Source organism: Camelus dromedarius, chromosome 1 (genome assembly GCF_036321535.1).
Source record: "Camelus dromedarius isolate mCamDro1 chromosome 1, mCamDro1.pat, whole genome shotgun sequence".
NCBI classification, from domain to species: Eukaryota; Metazoa; Chordata; class Mammalia; order Artiodactyla; family Camelidae; genus Camelus; species Camelus dromedarius.
Genome location: NC_087436.1, coordinates 73,401,925 through 73,423,146, shown reverse-complemented (window position 1 = coordinate 73,423,146; position 21,222 = coordinate 73,401,925). Strand labels below are relative to the sequence as shown.

Sequence of the window (21,222 nt, the reverse complement as noted above, 5' to 3'; positions counted from 1 at the left end):
AATTCTGCAGCTGAAACATTCTGGAATGATTGATTCCATGAGAACTCCTGATAGACAAAGAGTTGTACCACTTAAAAAAACAGAAGTAGCATTTGTCTCTGGGATGAAATCCCTTTTTATAGAGTTTACATCTCTTGCTTTTAAACTGATCTCCTGTATTTTGTTAGATACAGTAATGTGAATTTAGAGTGGCAAGTGCTTCAGAAGGATATATACTTATCTCCCATATCAGTCTTTTGCCCTTTGGGCTTGTAAAGCAAGAGAGATTAAATGATTGCTTGGTAATCTTTTTTCCCAGTGAAGAGGGATTAGCGCTATACCAAATGATTGCCTTCCTTTTAAATATAACTTTTTAGTACTAAAAAACAATGACTCAGACGAGTCATTCAAAATTTCATATCTTATTAACTCTGTGAAATGTGTTGATAATAAAAACCTGCATTCTCATAACTGTGTTGTTGAAACTAATCTGTTAACCTCCACAACACATTTTGAATGTCTGTGACATCAAATATGAATTTGCTGTGAAGTAAACAAATTTTAAGTTTTAATTTCTCATGTTTACAGGTCCCTTCCAAGGCCCTAGTAGAAGTCATTGCAATGCATTCATTTTACATACTGTATAACCGCAAGGTCTATAAAACTTCGATCTATTTTGTCAAAATTAGTCATTATTTACATAAAAGGAAATGTCTTGCTACACATGATAGTTTTGGTGGGTAATTATGCTGAAGATGGCCTTTAAAATCTTGTTTTTGATACATATGATCTAAGGTTTTCTTAGATTGTGGAATACTTACCAATATTATCAATATACAGCGTGAGAAAGCAAGTGAGGTAGGAATCAATTTCTAGGGAGATTCTATGTAAACTGGTGGCAAATATCCCCCCTTGCTTTTAGATGCTGCTCTAGCACTTGAGATGACATCCTTTTGCAGCAGAAGTGCTGATATCCTAGAAGAGATGCATGATTTTGAGCATTTACTTCTGAATCGTCTGCATTTTCCGAGAAGGGCCTTGAAGGAGAAGAAAAGACAGACTTCTGAGTGTTTCAAAGGAACCTCGAACAACTGTCCCTTCCCAATTGTTATCCCATCCCGTCACCTGCAAGTCCACTGATACAATTTCAAGATATAGCCAATGGAAGAATAGTGATAGGTTTCTTGTTTACATGAATGTATATTTACTATTAGTAGGTTGTATATTTAAAGTGATTTAAAAAAGGGAGAAAGAGATAAGCATTTAGAAGGTCATTTATACATTGAACCTCATGTGTTATCTGTATAAACGTATACATTTATTTGGGAGTGGATTTGGTGGAGGTAGGTGGTAAAAAGTAAAATCAGTTGAAGAAAATGAAAAGAACTAGGATCAGTAAGAGAAAATATTTTCCTTACCCTAATTTAACTGTAAAACACATTTAAAAATCTTGCTTGTTTCTAGGTGTTAAGGAGATTTGTAACTGCTCTCTATGGATAGATGTGTATCTTTGGTTTCTGTGATTATTGTTGTTTAATCAGTGTTATTGTGGGAATCTGGCCTCTCTGCTGATCTTCTAAGAACCACACTAATGCAAATTTTGCAAAGAAACCTTTTATTTCTAATGACCTAGTATGACTCTCTGTTTTGTAAGATTCTGGTGCTAATGTTCCTATGTGTAGGAACGTTACTGGAACAAGAATGGGGACAGAGAATTTTGTAAGTCTGCCTTGGAGCTGAGTACTGTGCTTCTCATGGGAAAAAGAGGAACACACACCTTAGGAGATGGAAACAGCTTTACCAACTGACTAGGGCTGATCACTCTTCTGTGGGCCAATTGCTCTGGAAGTCTCCAGCTGAAAAGGCGTTGGGGAGGGAATGCCCACTGTTTTGGACTTCACTCTTGTCTCCTGAGAGCTTGAAGGTGTGTTGCACAGAACCCAGAGATGTTCCTGTCTCCTGTTTTCTCAGACACTTAAGCCTTCCCCAAAGCTTTTCACCAAGGTGCAAAATCATTTCCCTGCAGCCCACACATCTTTTCTAATGCACTAGTTCACAACTTTTACATGGAAGAGTTAAACCAGCTGGACTCCAGGTTTTGGGTTTCTGGGTTTTAAGACATGCTCTGCATTTATCATCTTAGAGAATGGTTGTTCAGGGGACCAGAATCTGTGTGGACTTATTTTGCCTTAACCAATTAACAGTGTATTTTTTCCAAAAGGCTTTGAGGAGAACTTAGCCCCCAGATTTAACTAGCAGTTTTCTCTGTTACTCTAAGGAGCTTAATACTGAAATTCTGACTTTAGACACTCAAGCTTCAAAAGGACATTCCAGAGGAGGCAAAATAAGGGGCTCCAATGTGGATTCTATAGGTGGTTCAACTAAAATTTCACCTTGATTTTGAGACTCTGTCTTTAGCCTCTGACCAGATGTTTGACTAGATTGGTGCGGCTAATGTACTGAACAAAATTAGTGTATAGGTAGTAATAGGCTTCATATTAAAATGCTATTGTTTTATTTTTATTTTGAAAAATTTTGCCAGCAGACTGTACAGCATGGAAAGCAGGCAATACTTAGAAGCCAAGTGTTTCTCCAGTTTATTTCAATGTTATTTTTATTTAAGATCAGTCTGAAAATATCACTTCACTGTCTGAGAGTCTAAGATCAGTTACCTTCTCATTTCTGTGTTTGCTTTTGATATTTTTTGTTTACTAAAACATTTTGTGAACTTTAGAATTACAGAACTAAAAATGATTTACTGTGAGTCCACGTTGAGACTTGAGAACCATATCTGGTTAGAACCTTGGCAGAACTCCTTGAAAAAGAAGATTTTGCAAATTGGAGCCATAGATACTGAAGCAAAAGAATCCCTTTTCTCAGTTTAAGGTTACTTTGCTTTGTCTCACTTTACAAGGATATGATTAAGCCACTTACTAATAGGAAATATGTGTATGTACTGGTTGGGGGAAATGAGCTTGCTATGTGTGTATGTATCTTTTAAAATTAATAAATATTATATCTTACTGAGCTCCATATATGGTTTTTATCTGCATTTATTTAATTAAGAGACCATGAATAATGTGTACAACACTGTATAGTTTTAAACCATAAGTTTGAAGCCATCTGTAAATTCTCTTTTCGAAATTTTGGATATAAGGGTAGCGAGTTAATTTTCTTGTAAAGCCAGTGATACAAGCAGCCTGATCCTAAAGTAACATGTCCTGTAAAGACTACCTGGTAAAAGTGACAGACTCAGTCTTAGAACCTGGTTCTCCTGGCTGAGAATCCCTTGCTTGGTTACAATGGCTGCCTTCCTATAGAAATGGGACTATAGAAGATGAGTTTTCTTATATGACTCATTGTTGGTTCCTTTACCTTAGTTGTACTACAGTATAAGGCTGGATCTGTAATAAATTATGAGTCACACTAGACTGAAAAATGTGATTGACTTGTTTTCTAAGCCCTCCTCTATATCACCGAACTGTTGGAAGCATTAGAAACACTAAAGTCACTGCTTCTGAGGTTTAAGGCCAGTCCTGGAGACGTGGACTAAGTGGATCTGTTGCTCTGTGTTGTGCTTCAGCATTAGAAGTGGGCCCTTAACACTCTTCTATGTGAATGAAAACTTACGTTTTCGTATTGCTTTTTAAATGGCCTTAATTTTCTCTCTTGATAGTTTCAGACATGAAGTAACTTGAAAATGTAATTAACATGCAGCTTATCTATTTCTTACCCTGTCTTTCTGTGAAGTGCCCTACCACAGATCATTTGTCATCACTTGTATGTGACTTGTGATTTAGAGCTTTGTGTTTACAGATGTTTGTAGCTATCTGACACTGACTGTATTATATACTGAGAGATTGAAAGCAAAACAAAAACCCATCCACAAAATGTCATTTTCCTTTGCTTTTGGTGAAATTTTATTTCCCCCCATTGCATAACCTTTTTTAATCCCTTCTTGTTCTACTTTGGCATGCAGGGTTATCTCCTGTAGAAGTGAGGAAGGTTCTAGCAAAATTGTGGAAATGGTATTGTTGGTTTACATGAATTAAATAAGAAAGAATCAGGGAAATGAATCCAAAATGTCTCATTTCAGCATGTTTTCCTGTTCCTACACCGGGGTGGGATCTCCTATCAGTCAAGAGAACAGGTTTTCATGTCAACTTATTTCAGTGCCTCTAAGTCTGGAAAGCGATCTCCATTAACATTGCTGCTAGAATTTAAAACTGTCCCTCCACCCCATGACAACAGCATTTCCATTGGTTACTTCCCTCCTGAATCTGCTTTTAGACTTTTTCCTTGGATCATCCCTCCTTTTGCTTCCATGAATACCTACCTATCCATCTCTTCCACTGTATACTTTTTAAGTAGAAAAGCTGTTTATTAAATTGCTCCTAGACCCTCTGGAAGAGTCAGGGCCAGATTCTGAAGGTACACGGGGAAGAACCACACCCAATATCACTGCCCTCACCAAAATTTCTGTGTCTCTTAAAGACTAGGAACCACATCTTATTTATCTCTTTCTGTTCCACACCATCTAGTGCTGTGATTTCTATGTGACAATAGTTAATAATAACCCTATGAAAGTAGAAATGTTACTCATGTTTTATAGACAAGGCACAGGCTTAGAAAGTTTAAGAAATTTGCTCAGTGTTACTCGCTTAATAAATGATAGGCGCATGGGTGTTTGCGGGAATAAATATATGGTCATGATTTCTCAGATCTGGAATCAATTAAAATTTTTTGTTTGTTTAGATAATATAAACTTTGGGAGCTTAGACTCCTGGAGCTACCTACATCCTCATTCACTTACAGAGGAGGAAGTGTGTTTTTCCAGCCATAAACAAAACTTCACTTTACTCTAAAAGCCATATTTGGACACTGCTCACCAGGGGTCAAGCATTGTAACCAGGGGTCAAGCATTGTAGCCAGGGGAATGGTATCCACTGATTGGCTTGGGTCTCTGTTAAATTCATTTGTCTGAATTAATTATGAGCAAAAGGAAACAGGATTGTACTGATTGGTTTAAGGTTAGTGACAGCCTACCCATGGGACCACCTGGCTTCCAAAAACTTGGAAGTAGATGTGGAACAGATGCTGGCAATATAGTCACAGTGTTCTCCAGAGATGGACCTTTTAAAGCTGCAAAAGCTATGCTTCATTTTAGATTTTGACTAAGTCTGCCAAATTGTCCTCCAAAAATGCCATACCAATTTATATTCCCACCAACAGTGTATGAGAAAGTCTATTTCCCCAGACCTGGACTATATTAGATACTGCTGCTACTAATTTTCATGTTGACCAATCTAATGGGTGAAAACTATCTTGCTTTAGTTTACGTATTCTTCATTACTACTGAGGTTACACATATTTTCATATATTTTTTCTTTTTTTCATATCTATTGGTCATTTGGATTCCTTATGTGGCTAAAGGATATTAACGTTCTTAAAAAAACGGTAGAGCAGATTTTAGCTTGAGTGTTGGACATTTTCCTTTGCAGATGTGTTTCCTACCTCCTGAAAACAAAGGCAAACACCAGATTCAGATAATATAGTTTGGCTCAAAGCATACTGTAGGTCAAAAATTATTTTAAACTGGGAAGTGCAACCCAGCCAGAAGAATGTATTTTCAATTACACTTGTCCTCTTCAGTAAGGTGATCAGTTCCCCTTTCTTCTGTTGGGCCTTGGGAGGAAATGTTGATGAGAGAGAAGCACTTCTCCCTTCTAGGGTAGAGGGATTTAGAAGTCAGCTCTGCTTGGGTGGACGGGAATTATTTAGGAAAGTTCTGAGCGCGGGGGCTGCTGCAGCTGGCCTTTTATCTGTTTCAGTAGCATGACACCTTACTCCTCTGGCTCCGCCCAGGATTGCCAAGTGCAATCCGGGAGGTGGCAGTAAAGAGCCACTCTGTAAGACATTCCTTCCCAAGGGGGAAAGTGCTAAAACCTGTGAAGAATTCTGTCCTTGCATTAAACAGTCTTCTTTGCCCGTTTTTATGGGCCCAGTGTTAAGGAGAACTTACTCTATTTGAACCTCAGCGGTGGCAAGGAAGAACTGTAATAGACGGTCCGTCAGAAGTTGCCGGCAGTGGAGTGGGGCACCCTGGTGGACACTGATAGTTAACACTCTAGCTGTCCAGTCCTAGGGGTTTATGAACGTGCCTAAGGGGAGCAGAAGAGACCCAATGCACGTGGCCTCTGTCTCTGTGATTGTGTCTGGGCTCTCCTGATGTTAGCAGGTGGCTGGTGACTCAGAGGTCAGCAAGGCAGAACCAGTAGCTGGAGGAGGGATAGGCTGTGGGAACTTGGGGGTGGCCAGGAGGAGCTGTGGACTTCAGTGAGAATCCTGAATGAAAGAAAAAGAACTTGGAGAATTATGAAAGTAAATTTGCCTCACCAAGATGAAATGTGAGCAGATGGGCAAAGGCAGAGCGGCAGGAAGGCAGATCAGACCACTTCCAGGAGTGCTAATCCAAAAAGAGTGCTGTACATCTTTGGAATGAATTGATTTTCAAGTGTGATTTGCAAGCAGCAAAATGTAAGTTGATACAATGAATGGAGATTGGAAAATTAGTCCACACTGGCAGGGCTATTTTTCTTGATTATATTGGAATGTAGCCTAGGGAGTCTGATGGAACAGCCCCAGACGCATTTCCAGTCTTGAAATCAGTCAGCTAATGTGTATGTTAAGTCGTCAGTCAGTCCACTGGAGTTCTGAATTTGCAAAAGTGCAGGGCATGTTGATTAGGGAAAATTAGTTATCTGTGATGTGTCTAAAATTAAAGTCCCCAGTGTACCTCTCAACATATGGATTTGAAAAATAATACCAATGAAAACTGAAAAGAAACTCTAGAAAAGGAGCAATACTTTGCCAGTGTGGAAACAGAAGCTTAAAACACATTTTATATACAATATTACTATGACTATATGAACTCTACCTCTATTCTGAATGAGGGTGGGCATCTAATCCTCCAAGTGAATGAATGTGGTGAAATAGATTCCCAAAGAAATTCAAGTAATAAATCTACTATTTAGAACATAAACCAAGATGTGCATAAATTTGTTGTCAGAAAATCAGTTTCTCCTTGTCTGTTGAATGAATATTTAAAGAATAACAGTTTGAAGAGGCATCTTAAATAACAGGCTTCCCAGGAAATCTGTATGTCCTGACCTGGACTTGGAGGAGAGATTTTACAAAGAGGACTCAGATTCTGAAAAAAGTGATAGATGCTGCTAATAAAAGTGTGAAAAAAAATTACAAAATTAAGTGAGCAATTAAATTGGAGGATTCTCTGTCTCTGGTTACCATTCTAACCTACTCTCTAACAAACTACTGAAAGCAAGAAACTTTATCTGTGCTGAAAAGAGAAAGATACACGTTAAAATTCCTCAAAGAAGGTTGGAAGCATGCACCAGTGGCCAGTATAGTGTTTTATTTGAGAGGGATTTTTGTATCTTACCTTTCTCTCCTCAATATAAGTTCTTCTCCTTCTCCTTCTCCCTCTCCCTCTCCCCTCCCCTCCCCCTCCTTCTCCTTCTTCTTCTAGGAGATTTTAAACTCCTGAGACTTCCCCGGAGATGTGGGAATTGATTTGGAAGCAAATAAGGTTAAGATACCAGGAGGTTTGAAAGTTCATTTATTTAACAAATATTTATTGAGTTCCTGCTATATGCAGGTATTGTTTTAAGTCCTAAAGATAAAGGAATGAACACAATAGACACAAATCACTGTTTTTAGGGAGTTTACTTTCTGATATGAAGGACAAATAATAAAAAAGGGAACTAAGAACACATGTAGAATGACTGAATGTGATTCATGCTAGGGGATAAAATAAAGCTGGGTATAGGAAGAGGGTATCCGTGGGTATCGTGCCTGCACATTTTGATAGGTTGGCCAGGAACTGAAAGGTGGCATTTTATGAGTGTCCTGTAAGAAATGAGAGAAGGACCCATGTGGGTAATGTGGATTATCTGGGGCAAGGCCACTGTAGCTAGAGGGACCGACCAGGGCACAGGCCTTGAGGAGGCTGTGAGCTTTGTCTGCGTGAGAACAGCGAGGAGGGCCGTGTGTCTGGAGCAGAGTGAGAAGGGAGGAAAGGAGGGTGAGGTGAGGTCAGAGAGGAAGAGGCTGGTGTGGGGCGTGGGGAGGCGGGGTCGTGTAAAAGACACGTGAAACCTTCTGCTTACTGTTATGGGTAGTATTTCAGTGAAATATTGCTTCCCCGCCTTGGTCTCCACTTTACTGAGATAAAATTGACCTATTCTACTGTTTAGGAAAAGCCTGGAGGTTCCTACAGGAACCTGATATTTACTTACATTTTATTATAAAAATAAGTCAAATATGCTCTGTGCTTGAAAAAGGAAAGTGGTGGTTTTCTTCATTTTTTTGTATGTATAAAAGTATCTGAGCTTTGTAACCCCTGTTTTCCTTAGAGTCAGAGCCAGCTCTCTCCAGATTATGCAGATCTTTTGATAATTTGTAGTTACTGCTATCAAAATTGGATCCTTCCTGTTATGGGCTGAATTTATTCCCTTCAGATACATATGTTGAAGCCCTAACCACCAGTACCTCAGAATGTGATATATATTGGAGACAGGGCCTTTAAAGAAGTGATTCAAGTTAAAATGAGGCCATTGTGGGGGGCCCTAATCCAATCTGGCTGGTGTCCTTATTAAGAAGAGAAAATCTGGATGCACAGGAGAGACACCATGGGCAACACGTGCATGGAGAGGAGACTGCGCCAAGAGGCAGCCAGAGGGCAGCCGTCTGCAAACCCAGGAGAGAGGCCTCAGAGGAAACCCATCCTGCCGACGCCTTGATCTTGGACTTTCAGCTTCCAGAACTGTGAGAAAATAAATTTCTATTGTGTAAGCCACCCACTCTGTGGTATTTTGTGAAAGCAGTCCAAGCAAACTAACACACCTCCTCAAAAGATTTTTCTAAATGCCATGGGGTAACATTTACAGAGAAAGTTGGCTATTTCTTAATTTTTCATATTTGACCAGGAACTTAGCAAACCCCAGTGTTTGAATGGGCTACAAACCCATCATTCAGCAGCAGACTCCACACAGCCTGCAGCGCCTTCCTTCCTGGTTTGGCTGCCCCTTGTTGACACCTGCTGCCCACGAAGCCCTGGAAGGCGCTCCATCCAACCCCGCAGCCCTGATGAAACAGCACCTAATGTGAGAACACTGATGTCTCCTGACCTTCCGCAAGTAGCTGCTGTTTTCCAGAGAAGGAGTGAGTTCCATGTAGAGGTGGGGAGAAGCGCCCCCTTCTCAAGTTTGTGTGACACTTTATCACGTCAGCCCCAAAGCAGCTCTGCTGTGTTCAGAAGCTCCTAAAGTTTCTTTTAAAACATCTTTATCAGCTTCTGATGCTCATCACTGACTACTCGGCTCAAATTCAATCCAAGTGGTGGCTGTGGAAGTACATGCCGTCTTACACCTTCTGTTTCTCCTCTTGAGACCCAAACTTCCAACCAAACTCCCCCTTCTCCCCCAGTTAAAAATTACCCTCCCCAAATATCAGTGAACGTCTGAGTCTCAGCTCAACCAGTCTGGGTAACCAACGTGTGAATCATTACAAGGTTCGTAGTAGTGTGGGATGTAGGAATAGGATTTTATTTTTAACTTATTTTCAAGGCACGGATAAATTCAAGATTAATTTTTGTGGGCTTTTTTTTTTGGCAGGGGGGCTAGAACTCAAACCTTGATTTATGTTGTAAAGGGGAAGAAAATGATTAGTTATTATGTACATGATGTAACAGGACTAGTTCTTACTATACAGAGCAACATACAAGGACTTTTAAGCACCTACTTCTACAGTTTCAAATTCACAAGAACATACTTGAACTTCCCCGTACATGCATGACTAACACTCTAAGTTCCAATTGTATCATGTCCAAGTCACTAGTTAAAAATTGGCCTATCATGCCAACATATTTTTAAACATTAAGAAAAAAAAAAAAGAAGACAGAAGACAGAAAAATCTCAAGGACAGAAAGTATTGGGGATTTAAATATTTTTAAGTCAAATTTAAGAGGAAGAGGGACATGCTAAAACGCCACTGGTATTACTTTACGCCTTCAAGATGCAGCTCAGGAACAACTATTAATGATCATAAAGGTTTTCAGATCCTTCCCTGAATTTTCACAGTCCACATCTTGTAAAGGTCTAGCCTCCCCATCCCCCAGCCCCGCCACGATTTCGCTTTTAATCCCCAAACTGATTTTGGCTGACAGATTGGCTCTAGACCTGAATCATTTAAAAAGCATGAAGACACATTCAAACTGAGGCTGCAACAGATTATCTAACCTTAGCAAGTGTATGTGGATTCTCTTTGCTACCAAATATTGTAGTCATTTTACTGTGATCATAAGAGATGATTTGCTTCTCCTTGTTACAGTGACTATGGAAAGATAATAGTAAGCACAAATTTTGCTTTATTAATATTGACCACAAACACAGTAAAGCCAAAAGATATGTTTATACGGCATGACTTAAACCATACAAAATTCCTTAAGAAATCATTGCATTTTCACCTTGCTCAGAATTTTCAATCACATACTATCTCAGTGAAGAAAAAATATGAGTTACAAACTGAAAAGAGATTTTTTAAAAAATTGAAGTATAGTCAGTTTACAGTGTTGTGTCAATTTCTGGTGCATTCAGTCATACACATACATACATATATTCCTTTTCATATTCTTTTTCATTATAGGTTACCACAAGATATTGAATGTAGTTCCCTATGTTATACAGTGTGAACTTGTTGTTTATCTATTTTATATATAGTAGTTAGTATCTGCAAATCTCGGACTCCCAATGTATCCTTCCTCCCCACCCATAACCATAAGTTTGTTTTCTGTGTCTGTGAGTCTGTCTCTGTTTTGTAGATAAGAATGAGAAAGGAAAATAAGAAGAAGAAAAGAGAGTACATCTAATCTCATCTTCAGTGCACATCAAATCAGTGCAGTCTCAAACTTAGATATTTTTAAAGGCCACATAGACACGGTGTCCTCCGAGGTCCAGCGTCCCTTCTCAGCAGGCCGTGGGGACAGCCGGTCTGCTGTGCGCTGTCCTCCCCGCTGACTGCCTGCGGGCACTTTCAATGCAGCTTTTCCCAGGATATTTCCCCCAAGATCTAGTCTTCTTTTTAACATTCCTTCTTTTTATACCCCTACCCTCCAGTCTCATCTAACTCTGTCACCTCCCTCATCTGTCCCCGGAGGCCCCAGACTGCCACTTCCTCCCTCACAACTAAACCCCTGTCACTAAATCCTGTGTTGTTTCCACTAATGCCTTTTTACTTTCATTTTGAAATAATTTCAAACTAAAAAGAGTTGCAGGAATGGTACAAAGAACTCCTATATGCCTTTCACCCAAATACATCAACTGTAAAAACATTTTGCCACATTTTATTACTCTCTCACCCTCCTTCTCTCTCTCTCTCTCTCACACACACACACACACACACAAACACACACATACACACACATACACACACACACACCCCTTTTGTCCCTGAATTATTCAAGACTTAGCTGCAGAAATCATACTCCTTACCCTCAAATACTTCAGATCTTTATATAAGGATGTTCTTTTACATAATCATCAAATTCAGAAAATTTAACATGGATATAAAATGATTACTTAAAACATGGCTCACATAAAAATCTGCCAGTTGTCCCAATAATACCCTTTCTGGCCATTTCTCCCTTACCTTCCCACTTCCAGGATCATGTGACATTTATTTACCACGTCTTTTTAATGTCCTTCAAACTTTGTCTACCATAGCTACATTTTTTGAAGATTACAGAGCAGTTGTTTTGTAACTGTCTTTCAATTTGGGTTTGATTCAGGTTCTGCCTTTTTAGCATAATTAGAACTTTAGGCTTGCCTAGGCTATTTCTGCCACAGGCAAAAGATGCATTTAAGCGTGAATAAAAGTTTGTAGTAGATACATAAAAGATCATGTGCTCCCAAGACACTGCCATTGCTTCCAAAGCAGACAGTCCCACCTGTGTGCTAAGAGGAACACACGTGATAAACGAATTCCCTTTGAGATATTAATGCCTGAAAACTATCCCTCTGAGGCAAAAAGCTTGCTGGGTATCAATGTATTTTAAAAGAAAAATTTATTAACCCGAAGTCACAAAGGCATATGCTTTTTAGGGCTGCTTCCCACGTAGGCAACTCCATGCATGTTCCAGGGTGAGGAATGATGCAATTTTACCTGGAGTTATTTTTAAAAAGGCCCTCATTGTGAAACACTCCAGGAATAGTCCACTTTCTGTAACAGATGCACTGAAGCTATTACTCCATCTTTCGTTTGTCTTAGTTTTTCTGAGGTTTATATACCACCTAGCAAGGCCTTCAGGGACTGGATTCCAGAGCAGTTCCGTTTTGAATGACAAAAGTTTGAACGTTTGGGAAGAGAAAGCCCTGCCAGAGCCAGGTTGGTTTTGGGCAATCAGAGCGCTGAACAGCTGGTGAACAGAGGGAGGTGAGTGAGCCGTCGTGAAGAGGGATCCAGGGATGGGGGGAGATTCAAACACAGCACTGATCCATCTTCAACTTTGCCCAAGGTTGGCCCTTTTCTGATTATGCCCCACTAACCAAAAAGAAGGGGAGAGCAAGTTTATTCCAAAATATAGAATTTTTTACTTAATGAAGACTTCAAAGAAGATACAAGTTTTATTTAATCATAATTTTAAAACAAACATCTGTTCGTAGAATGAAAATTTGCTATAAAGTGAGTGAGGGAAAGTGTCTTTTTTCTCTTTATCTTTCAATATAGCAAGAAAAGAGAACATGATGATTTCATATCTCTTTTCATTTCCCAGGCATTCCCAGTGTCCTCAGGTCTTTATGTTCCTTTTCTTTTCTTTTTTCTTTTCCTTTGTAGAAGCAGCAGCAGCATCTTTGCATGTAGTTCTTGGGAGGAACAGGTGTAAACACTGACCTCATATGAGAAACCAAAGTTCCAACCTTACAGGCAAGGTGAGTAGCGCAAACAGGAGGCAGTATTTTGCGGAATGGCTGAAGGAACAACCGGAGTGCAGTCTGTGGGACTTGTTACTTACACTGCATCCTCAGAACACCGGGTTCCTCCAGTTGGGTGAATTTGTGCCTGTGGATTTCTAGAGTTACTAGAACACCCTGGTAAACTTTTACTTGGAATTTTGAACCTGGAATGATGTTAAAAGTTTTAGGGGAGGTATATCATTTAAGCTGGTATCCAAATGATGATAACAGAAGAAACAGTGAGACATTCATCAAACTAATTTGCACAGGTTGCTTAAAAAATGGATTTAGATATTACAGATTAAAAAAAGAGTTTTTTGATTAGGTAATTTAGTTTATAAAATCTTTAAAGTATTATCTATAGTCAGACTCCCCATTACTTTGTTTTGTTTTAATCTTTGTAATTTCTTTGTTGTTGTTGTTGTCAGAAAACTGAGTGGATTGTGAAAGTTCTCATTACAAGAAAAAGCTTTTTTGTAACTGTGTAAGGTGAGAGATGTTAACTGGACTTACTGTGGCGATCATTTTGCAACATATACAAATATTGAATCATTACATTGTACACCTGAATCTAACATAATGTTATGCTAATTATACCTCAATTAAAAACGAATAAATAACCACTGTCAAGCAGAGAATAAAGTAAAGCTTTCAGTTTTTAAAAAAATTTCTTTTAAAGTTCACTTTGTCCTGTAAGTTTTCCAGTGACTATGAAAAAGTGTCATTAACATCTCCATTTGGTTGATGACAATCTCTTTTTAAATGCTCTTCACTCTATTTTAGAAGATGGAGCTGATTCTTCTGGCATCTCAGGATGATAGAAATGACTGGAACCACTCACTTTAGAACATTCCTTACATAAAATCCCGTGATCATGAGAAGTTGGGGATAAGACTAACATAGTTACTGCTCCTATTTTGCAAAGATGAATAACCTATAAACCAGGATCTTCACTGCTGACAAGGAGAATAGTTTCCAGTCACTGGTGTTTAAGGTGCTTAATCTTCCAATCCAACAGCTTTAGTTTTGAAAAAGAAAAGAGAAATCCTTTCTTCATCCTTCCTGAGGCACTGGCTTCTTTTTTTTTTCAGTGGAAGCACTGGGGATTGAAGCCAGGACTCAGGCATGCTGTGCATGTGCTCTACCACTCAGCTTTACCCTCCGCATCATGGGCTTCTTTTCCTTCAGTATGTTTGGGGCCTCTCTCTTCGCCCGGCTTTCCTCAGAGGAACTTCCTCTCCAGAGTGGTCTCCTGGGGAAATAACGATAATGAGGAGGAAGGCGCCTGTGTGGCCAAAAAAATGGGTGGATCTGAAAACGGTGGTTGCACGTCGGAGGGTGGAAAGGTCTGTATGGAAACCTAAGGTGGACTCTGGGGCATCGTGGGGGAAAAAAATGCAAGGGACACCTGGGTGTCCTTGTGATGGGCTGGATCCTCGTCACTGGCTTCCTTGTGGTGGGGGGAGGGGTGAGTGTAAAGATCTGGCAGTCTGTAGGGTCTGCATTATGTTGTGAGTCTCCAGGAGGGGTGACCACCCCTTCTTGTCCTGTGGGGGGAAAAGTGAAAGTCAGGAAACAGGCCTGATGGCAGAAGCAGGGGGCAGTCTTCAGGTGGTAGTGGGGGAGTGAGTGGAAGAGAGAACTCTAGAGTCATGTTTCAAAGAACTGCCCAGGCCAGCAACATGAGACATGGACACCCCTATGACCCAGTGGTCCCACTCTGAGGAATTTACCCAAAGAAATGAGTGCTTATGTCTACAAAAGACTAGGTCAGGAGAGTTCACAGCAGTCTGATTCCTATTTGCCCAAACTTAGAAACAATGCAAGTGTCCATCACCAGGAAGATGGATAAACTGTGCGTGTTTATACAATGAAAGACTACTCAGCCATGAAAAGGAAGGAATTACTAAAATGACAACATGGATGCATCCCATGATGTTACGTTGAGCAAAAGAAGACATGAAAGACTGCATACTGTAAGATTCCATTTATATGATGTTCAAGACCAAGCAAAACGAATCTACAGTGAAAAAAAAAAGAAAGTAAAAAATAGTTAGCTTAGGGTTAGGGTCAGTGTTATTTAGTAGAAAAGTAACCAGTAAGTTCTTTAGATCTTGAGCTGAGTGGTTGTTACATGATATGGAGATACACACACATTTATATTTACACACACGTACACAAAAATACATATACACACACATTTATATGCACACACGCATATATGTGAAATGTGAGCAATCTGTATTTTTAAGATTTGTGCATTTTATTGTGCATAAGTTATAAATAAATAGAGAAAATTCAGTGGAAAAAATATAATAATATAATGTTGAGAAAATTAAAAATAACCGCCACCCAGGCCCCGACCTGAAGGCCATTACTTCAGAAGACCTGCTTCACTTCCTGAGCAGTGAGCTCACTCCCTGAAGAGAAGGGAAGGGGGCGTCCACATGCAGCAGGGGAATGAGCTCTGAGGACAAGGATGAAATTAGTCTCTGAGAAGAAATTTGGATCAATCTCCAGTGTCAGGATCTTCCCTATAGTGGTGTCATATAATTAAATTGCCTATGAAAAAGCAAGCTTTCCTTTAGAAAACTATTCGTCACTTCCTTAGAGACTTACCAATACAGGCCTTGGAAGGCCTGCTAAGTGTGAACGACGGAAAAATGAATTCCTCACAGGAAGTTGAGATTTCTGAGGCACTTAAAAAGAGCTAGATTCCCCTCACCTTTGGAACAGCTGAATTCAGGTTTCTTGGTTGTATTGGATATGCTTACTGCCTGCCTATGTTCATAGTCCCTTCTAGAGATTCTGCTTCACCCGCAGCCCCTGGAAGGGTCAGTCCCACGCACCTTTGGCTATGGCTGGCTGGACTGCTGTCAGACACTCGACTCACTCGTTGGCTGGCCCGTGACCAGATTCTCACTTGAGAATTTCAACAAAGAGACACAGATAGTGGAAGATGTAAGTGGAAGGTGGAGGGCAGGGGCTGGAGTGTCAGGTGTTGACCCATTGAATGCTGAATAAACAGAGAAGCCGCTCTTTCTATAGAAGCTGTAAAATGGGAAAGGCCTCTCAAAGAGAAAAAGAGACAAGAGACCATGTGGTAACAGAGCGATGGTGAGAGTGATCTTGGCTCTCGACTTTCTGAGGGCTGGTTTTTTTGAGGGCTGGCTATACTTAAGGTTCTTGGGACTCTCTATAATAGTCATTCCAGCTCCAGTTCTAGTTTCTTTTTTCCTTTAAGCCAGCTTAAATGGGTGTCTGTTTCTTGAATGAAATACTGACCCTTTTCTCCCATACCCACCCAGGCTCCTAAGTATTAAGATCTTATAGTTGAAATCACATTAAGACATTTCCAACTACAGAAGATGATTGATTAAATCTCACACTACTCATTCTTTCCCCCTCCACAATCAGATCGATTCTGAACCTTTGTAACATGAAAATTTTCTGTTGAGAATCCAGTCGCTATGGGAGAAGTTAGTCTTATACTTAAGCCCCATTTTGACACTTTGCTGTCAGATCAGGCTTGGCCTTGGGCTCTGCCTCTCAATTAGCTGGACTCCAGCTTTTAAAAACACCCACCTCTTGTGCTCATTTCATTTCTTAAAACCTGACGCTACTCTCCAAATCTTCCTTGTGACAATGGGGTGTTAGAGCCGCTAGACAGTGTTTCTCTGACTCCGGGGGGATATCCAGTATTAATCAATGCTCTGTTGAGAATTTCTCCTGGGAATTTCTAAGGGCTCAAGATTAAGATACAAGCTTGTCCTACTAACCAACCCACATAAATCCACCTCATCCCAGCAGAGTAGATACATGGTGACTATTTCAGGTCACTGGTTGGCTCGCTCCAGTGTTCTAAAATGGGGGAGCCTTAGGGGTTGATTTGGGAAACTCACCGGTTCTTTACAAGGTTAAGGCCACACCTCTGAGTGAGTGGGTTGATGCTATTCATGGTCTCCCCCCAGTTAACACTGCTTATCACTTCTGTTGTTTATCCTTGCTCGGCTCCATTCCCCCTGTCTCCTAAATCTTTGACAGTCTCTTCAAAGCCCCTTCAAAATTCTCACTCTTCTTTATTCATTTGAAGAATTCTCTTCAAAATTCTACCTAAGTAGATTACTCAGCTTCATATTTCAGAGAGAAAAATATCAGTGATCGGCCTGAAATTCTTTGGCTCCTGCTTCTCTCACTTCAAAGAGACGTCTACACACGTCTGACCCCATTTTTTTCCCCACCTATTTAATCCATTGGAATCTGACTCTGTTTCCTCCATGCTACAAAAACACTTTGACAAAAATCATCAATGGTCCTGGGCTTTTAAGAAGCTGGTTCCAGGTGCCTGGAGCACCGTTTCCTGCCTTCTTTGCTCTGTTGCAGATTTCACGTCTCATCTCCTCAGGGAGGTCTCCTCTCCCCAGAGGCTGGCTCAAGGCCCCCGGCAGCACGCTGCCATAGTGCCCTGTGAGCCCGCTTTCATCATACTCATCGGTCATGTGATTACTGTCCAGCAGATACTGACCATCAGTCATGTGACTACATTCCTCCTGCACTGAAGTAGCTGCGAGACCATCCCATAGACTGTGCCCCTTGTCCCTAGCGCAGTGCCTGCGGGGGACTCGACTGAGAGAAATCTCAGTCTCTATAGTTGCAAAAGTTACCACTTTCCTACCTCTCAGAGATGATGCAATCATTAATAAGCAAAAGTTTCTTGTTATGTAACATACTGACATGACACCAAAGGCACTGAACATCAAAGACGAGAACACTTTTGCAACCTTAATTAAACCAAAGTAGGTCAAATGTTTAAATGCAAATTGAAAACATTCTTAGAGGCAGAATAGCATAGTGTCGAAAAGTATAGGATCCCATTTTATAACAGTGTGACCATGGACAGCTTCCTTAACTTCTCCGGGTCTTCTTTTCCTTGTTTGTAAAATGGAGAAAATACTACTCCCTATGTCATTGGCTTGTTGTAGTGTCTGAAATGACACACGTAAAGTGCTCAGAACATGCCTGACACACAGCACGCGTTTAGTAGTTGTTAGCTGTTATTACTAACCTTGAATGTTACAGAGAAATATTGTTAGCATGAGCCTCATTTTCTTGGACCCATATGGTTATATGATATACATATGATTTGTGCACTGTTGATAGGACTAAAGTGTACAGACGTTATTAGAACCAGCCTGCTTGAATATAAGGACTGTGGACACTGTTGGTCACTGCTATGTCCTTTGTACCTAGAACAGTCTCTGGCTTAGAGTGGTGCCCAGTACAGAGCTGATAAATTAAATGAATGGCCAGGCAGATGCTGAATGAGTTCCTCTCTGTAGATTTTTGTGAAGCTCACTGAGGATTTAATTGTAGTCCCAGGAAATTTGCAACCATAACTTACATTTAAAATTAGAGTAGAATAAAAAATCAAGCCAAAATATTGCTTTGAGTTTGGACATCAATTTTAAGTGGGTTTATTATAGTCTAGACATGAAATTCATAGTATACCAACAACTAGTACTTTAGAAAAAGAATGTAAGGATGGGATGACCTTTTTAAAAAAATATAATTACCTGTAGTCTGTGGTTATTTGGGCAGACAATAGCTGGTCTGTAGTGAACCATCCTGATTTTTAAGAGAAGTAAGCTTTATACTTGATGTGGAGTATTAGAAAAATTCTCAAGTGCTTTCAGAGTCGAAGCAGAGAGAAATACAAGTCCTGTGATACAATTTGCTTACAATAACTGCAACTTTATTCCTTTTGTAGACTTGCAGGGTGACTGGCTACTTTCGTCAAACCTCTGGTTTTACAGATAAAGACTTTTGAGCCCAGTTCACACAAGTTCACACATGCCTCCTTCAACCCTATGCTATAAGCCTAGTCATTTCAACAGTTTGCAGATTCCTATGTTAGGTGCTGTGGCAGGTGCAGAGATGATAAAGATACAGAGAAGTGGGGAGATGCTACAAACACATGGATCTGTAAATACAGGGCAGAATGCAGTGCATGTCATTGGTGATGTACACATGGCTATGGGAATTCAAATCCCTCTGAGAAAGAGAGACTTAAGTTTTAAAATTGTGTCTTAAGAAAGCCTTTGTGAAGGTCATGTCATAGTGACATTTACACGCCATCAGGGAAGCGGAAATACAATCAACAGAAGGGAAAGCAGGACAAGGCGGCAACCACAGCTGCTGCCCTGGAGGAGAGAGAGAACGGGGTGAGTTTGGACAGCCCCACGTGACCCCGTCTGGCCAAGCCAGGGCAGGTATAAGTGGGCAATTACCTGGGACCAGGGCTGTCTGGAGAGAGTGAAGCTGCAAGCTGCATTTGAAGGACTTTGATGCCAGTCTGAGGGACAGTGGGGAAGAGTGAGCCAAAATCAGAAATCAATTCTCACATTTTAAAGATTTTTTTTTTAAATGTGAATGAATCTCTAATCTCATTATAACTTATGTAGCCACATATTTACAAAGTTTCCTGAAGAGTAGTTCATTTTCTGGAAAGGTGTCTGGTGACAAGATCTGTTTTATGATGCATCTCTCAGATGTCACTTTTAGCAGGTGATGCTTATGCGCCTCGTCTTGGGAATCGGGCAGGTATTCTTGGTTATCCATGTCTCCTCACCCTCTGATTGCCAGAATTCATGCAGAGACTGGGCAAGGTGCTCTCTGGTGGTCTCACCACCAGCTCTGATGTCCCTGCCCCTCTCCGCTCGTTGTGAGCATTGGGGGATGGGCACAGGGAACTTCTGGAGGATGACAAGGGTCTGGCTGAAACCCTGCAAAGCCCCAGGGCCATAAGGAAAGGGCAGAAGACGCAGTCTGACTCCTGGGGCTCTCCTGCCTGACAGTATCTAGTTCTAAACTACGGTGAACTGTGAAATAAACATCAGACCCCAGTCCCCCAGGTTCCCTTGTTCTCTGCCCTCTTCCTTCTCTATCTTTTTCTTTCCTTTCCCCAGGGTTTGCAAACCAATTCTCCAGCTCAGGCCACCTGGACATTTTGTAGTGGGGGAAAGGAAAGAAAAAGGGGCAGTGGAAAAATTGAATCTAATATAAGCCTAAAGAAAGAAGTCTATGCTCACCGCTGTAGCACCAAGACACAACTGACTAAAGCAATTAATAAACAGACTAAACACCCACCATGGGCAAATTACTATGCTGTTGGGGATATACAGAGGGGGCCGTTGTTGTAATTCAGGGAGGAAATTGTTAGCTCTATAATGGTCATTACTAGTATTCATACAGTGCTTGAAGCTTGAAGAGCTTTTCTTGCATGACAGCTCTTTTGGTCCTCACAACCCCCCATAAGAATGAATATCATTACTGCTGTCACATCACATTTGAGGAGGCAGATGCCAAAGAGGTTAAGTGAATCTAGGGTCACATAGCTAGGGCTGAGACTAGGACCAAGGTCTTCAGATGATAAAATTCAACCTCTTTCTCTCTGACCACACAGTCTGATGGAAGCTGACGTAAATATTTCCAATTCATGGATATGTATAATCACGGAACCAAATTTTGTCTTTACACACAACTTATTAATTAGTGGATCCACAGTCAAATAAAAACAAAACCCTTACCTTCTGCCACAGTTACCACCAACCAGCAGACCAACAGGCAGTAGGAGTAGCTGAGTCTGTGAGCCATGGCTTCTGCCCTGAGCAGTCACTGCCTTGAACCCAACGTGGCTTTAAAGGGGTCGGTGAGTCACCCGCAGCCTGATTCCGGGAGCCTGCATTTGCATAGTGGACCGCAGTGATCAGAGCCTGCGGTGTGAGGGTAAGAAATCAGAAAGGAGATACCAGACAGTATTTAGCAACCAGAACTTCTCGTAATAACAGCCAAACATCATTCATCCATCCTTGGAGGTGGATTGTGGGCGACCACACCCCCGCTATCCTTTTAATTCCTTCAAATCTTCGCCCCTGTTAGTGCCTGCTCTTTACTTGTGTGTATATAGATCTACCTCGGCAAGGGAAAGAATCTGCGCAGGAAATGCTCAGCAGCGCGTCCCTCTTTGTAGCTTGCTTACTTACTTACCAAAGCCAGACAGGACGGGGAGGGCGTTATCCAGGTGCTTCGTGACCCATGTGGTTTGAAGAGGCTGTTTGTTCACAGACCTCAGATTAGGGATTATGGCTTCTCTGCTTTTGTCCAGGAGCCAAGAGCCGCAGGGGCAGAGAACTACCTTCCCTAGCAACCATCGTGG

General features: G+C 40.8%; 2 protein-coding genes across 2 annotated transcripts in view; one reads left to right on the top strand and one right to left on the bottom strand.

Annotated features, from left to right (window-relative positions):
* Positions 1-3,014, top strand: part of CDKL2 (cyclin dependent kinase like 2) — a 29,589-nt gene extending 26,575 nt beyond the window's left edge. Inside the window, exon 14 of the mRNA XM_010982976.3 lies at positions 902-3,014. The gene's annotated coding sequence lies outside the window, so the exon portion shown is untranslated. The remainder of the gene's footprint in view (positions 1-901) is intronic.
* A 9,656-nt stretch (positions 3,015-12,670) lies between these two features.
* On the bottom strand, positions 12,671-21,222 carry ODAPH (odontogenesis associated phosphoprotein). The gene is made up of 2 exons (XM_010983785.3): positions 20,594-21,222; positions 12,671-14,554 (listed from the first exon to the last, which is right to left on the bottom strand). The coding sequence occupies exons 1-2, from the start codon at positions 20,658-20,660 to the stop codon at positions 14,127-14,129; spliced, it is 495 nt and encodes a 164-aa protein (XP_010982087.1). The 5' UTR covers positions 20,661-21,222; the 3' UTR covers positions 12,671-14,126.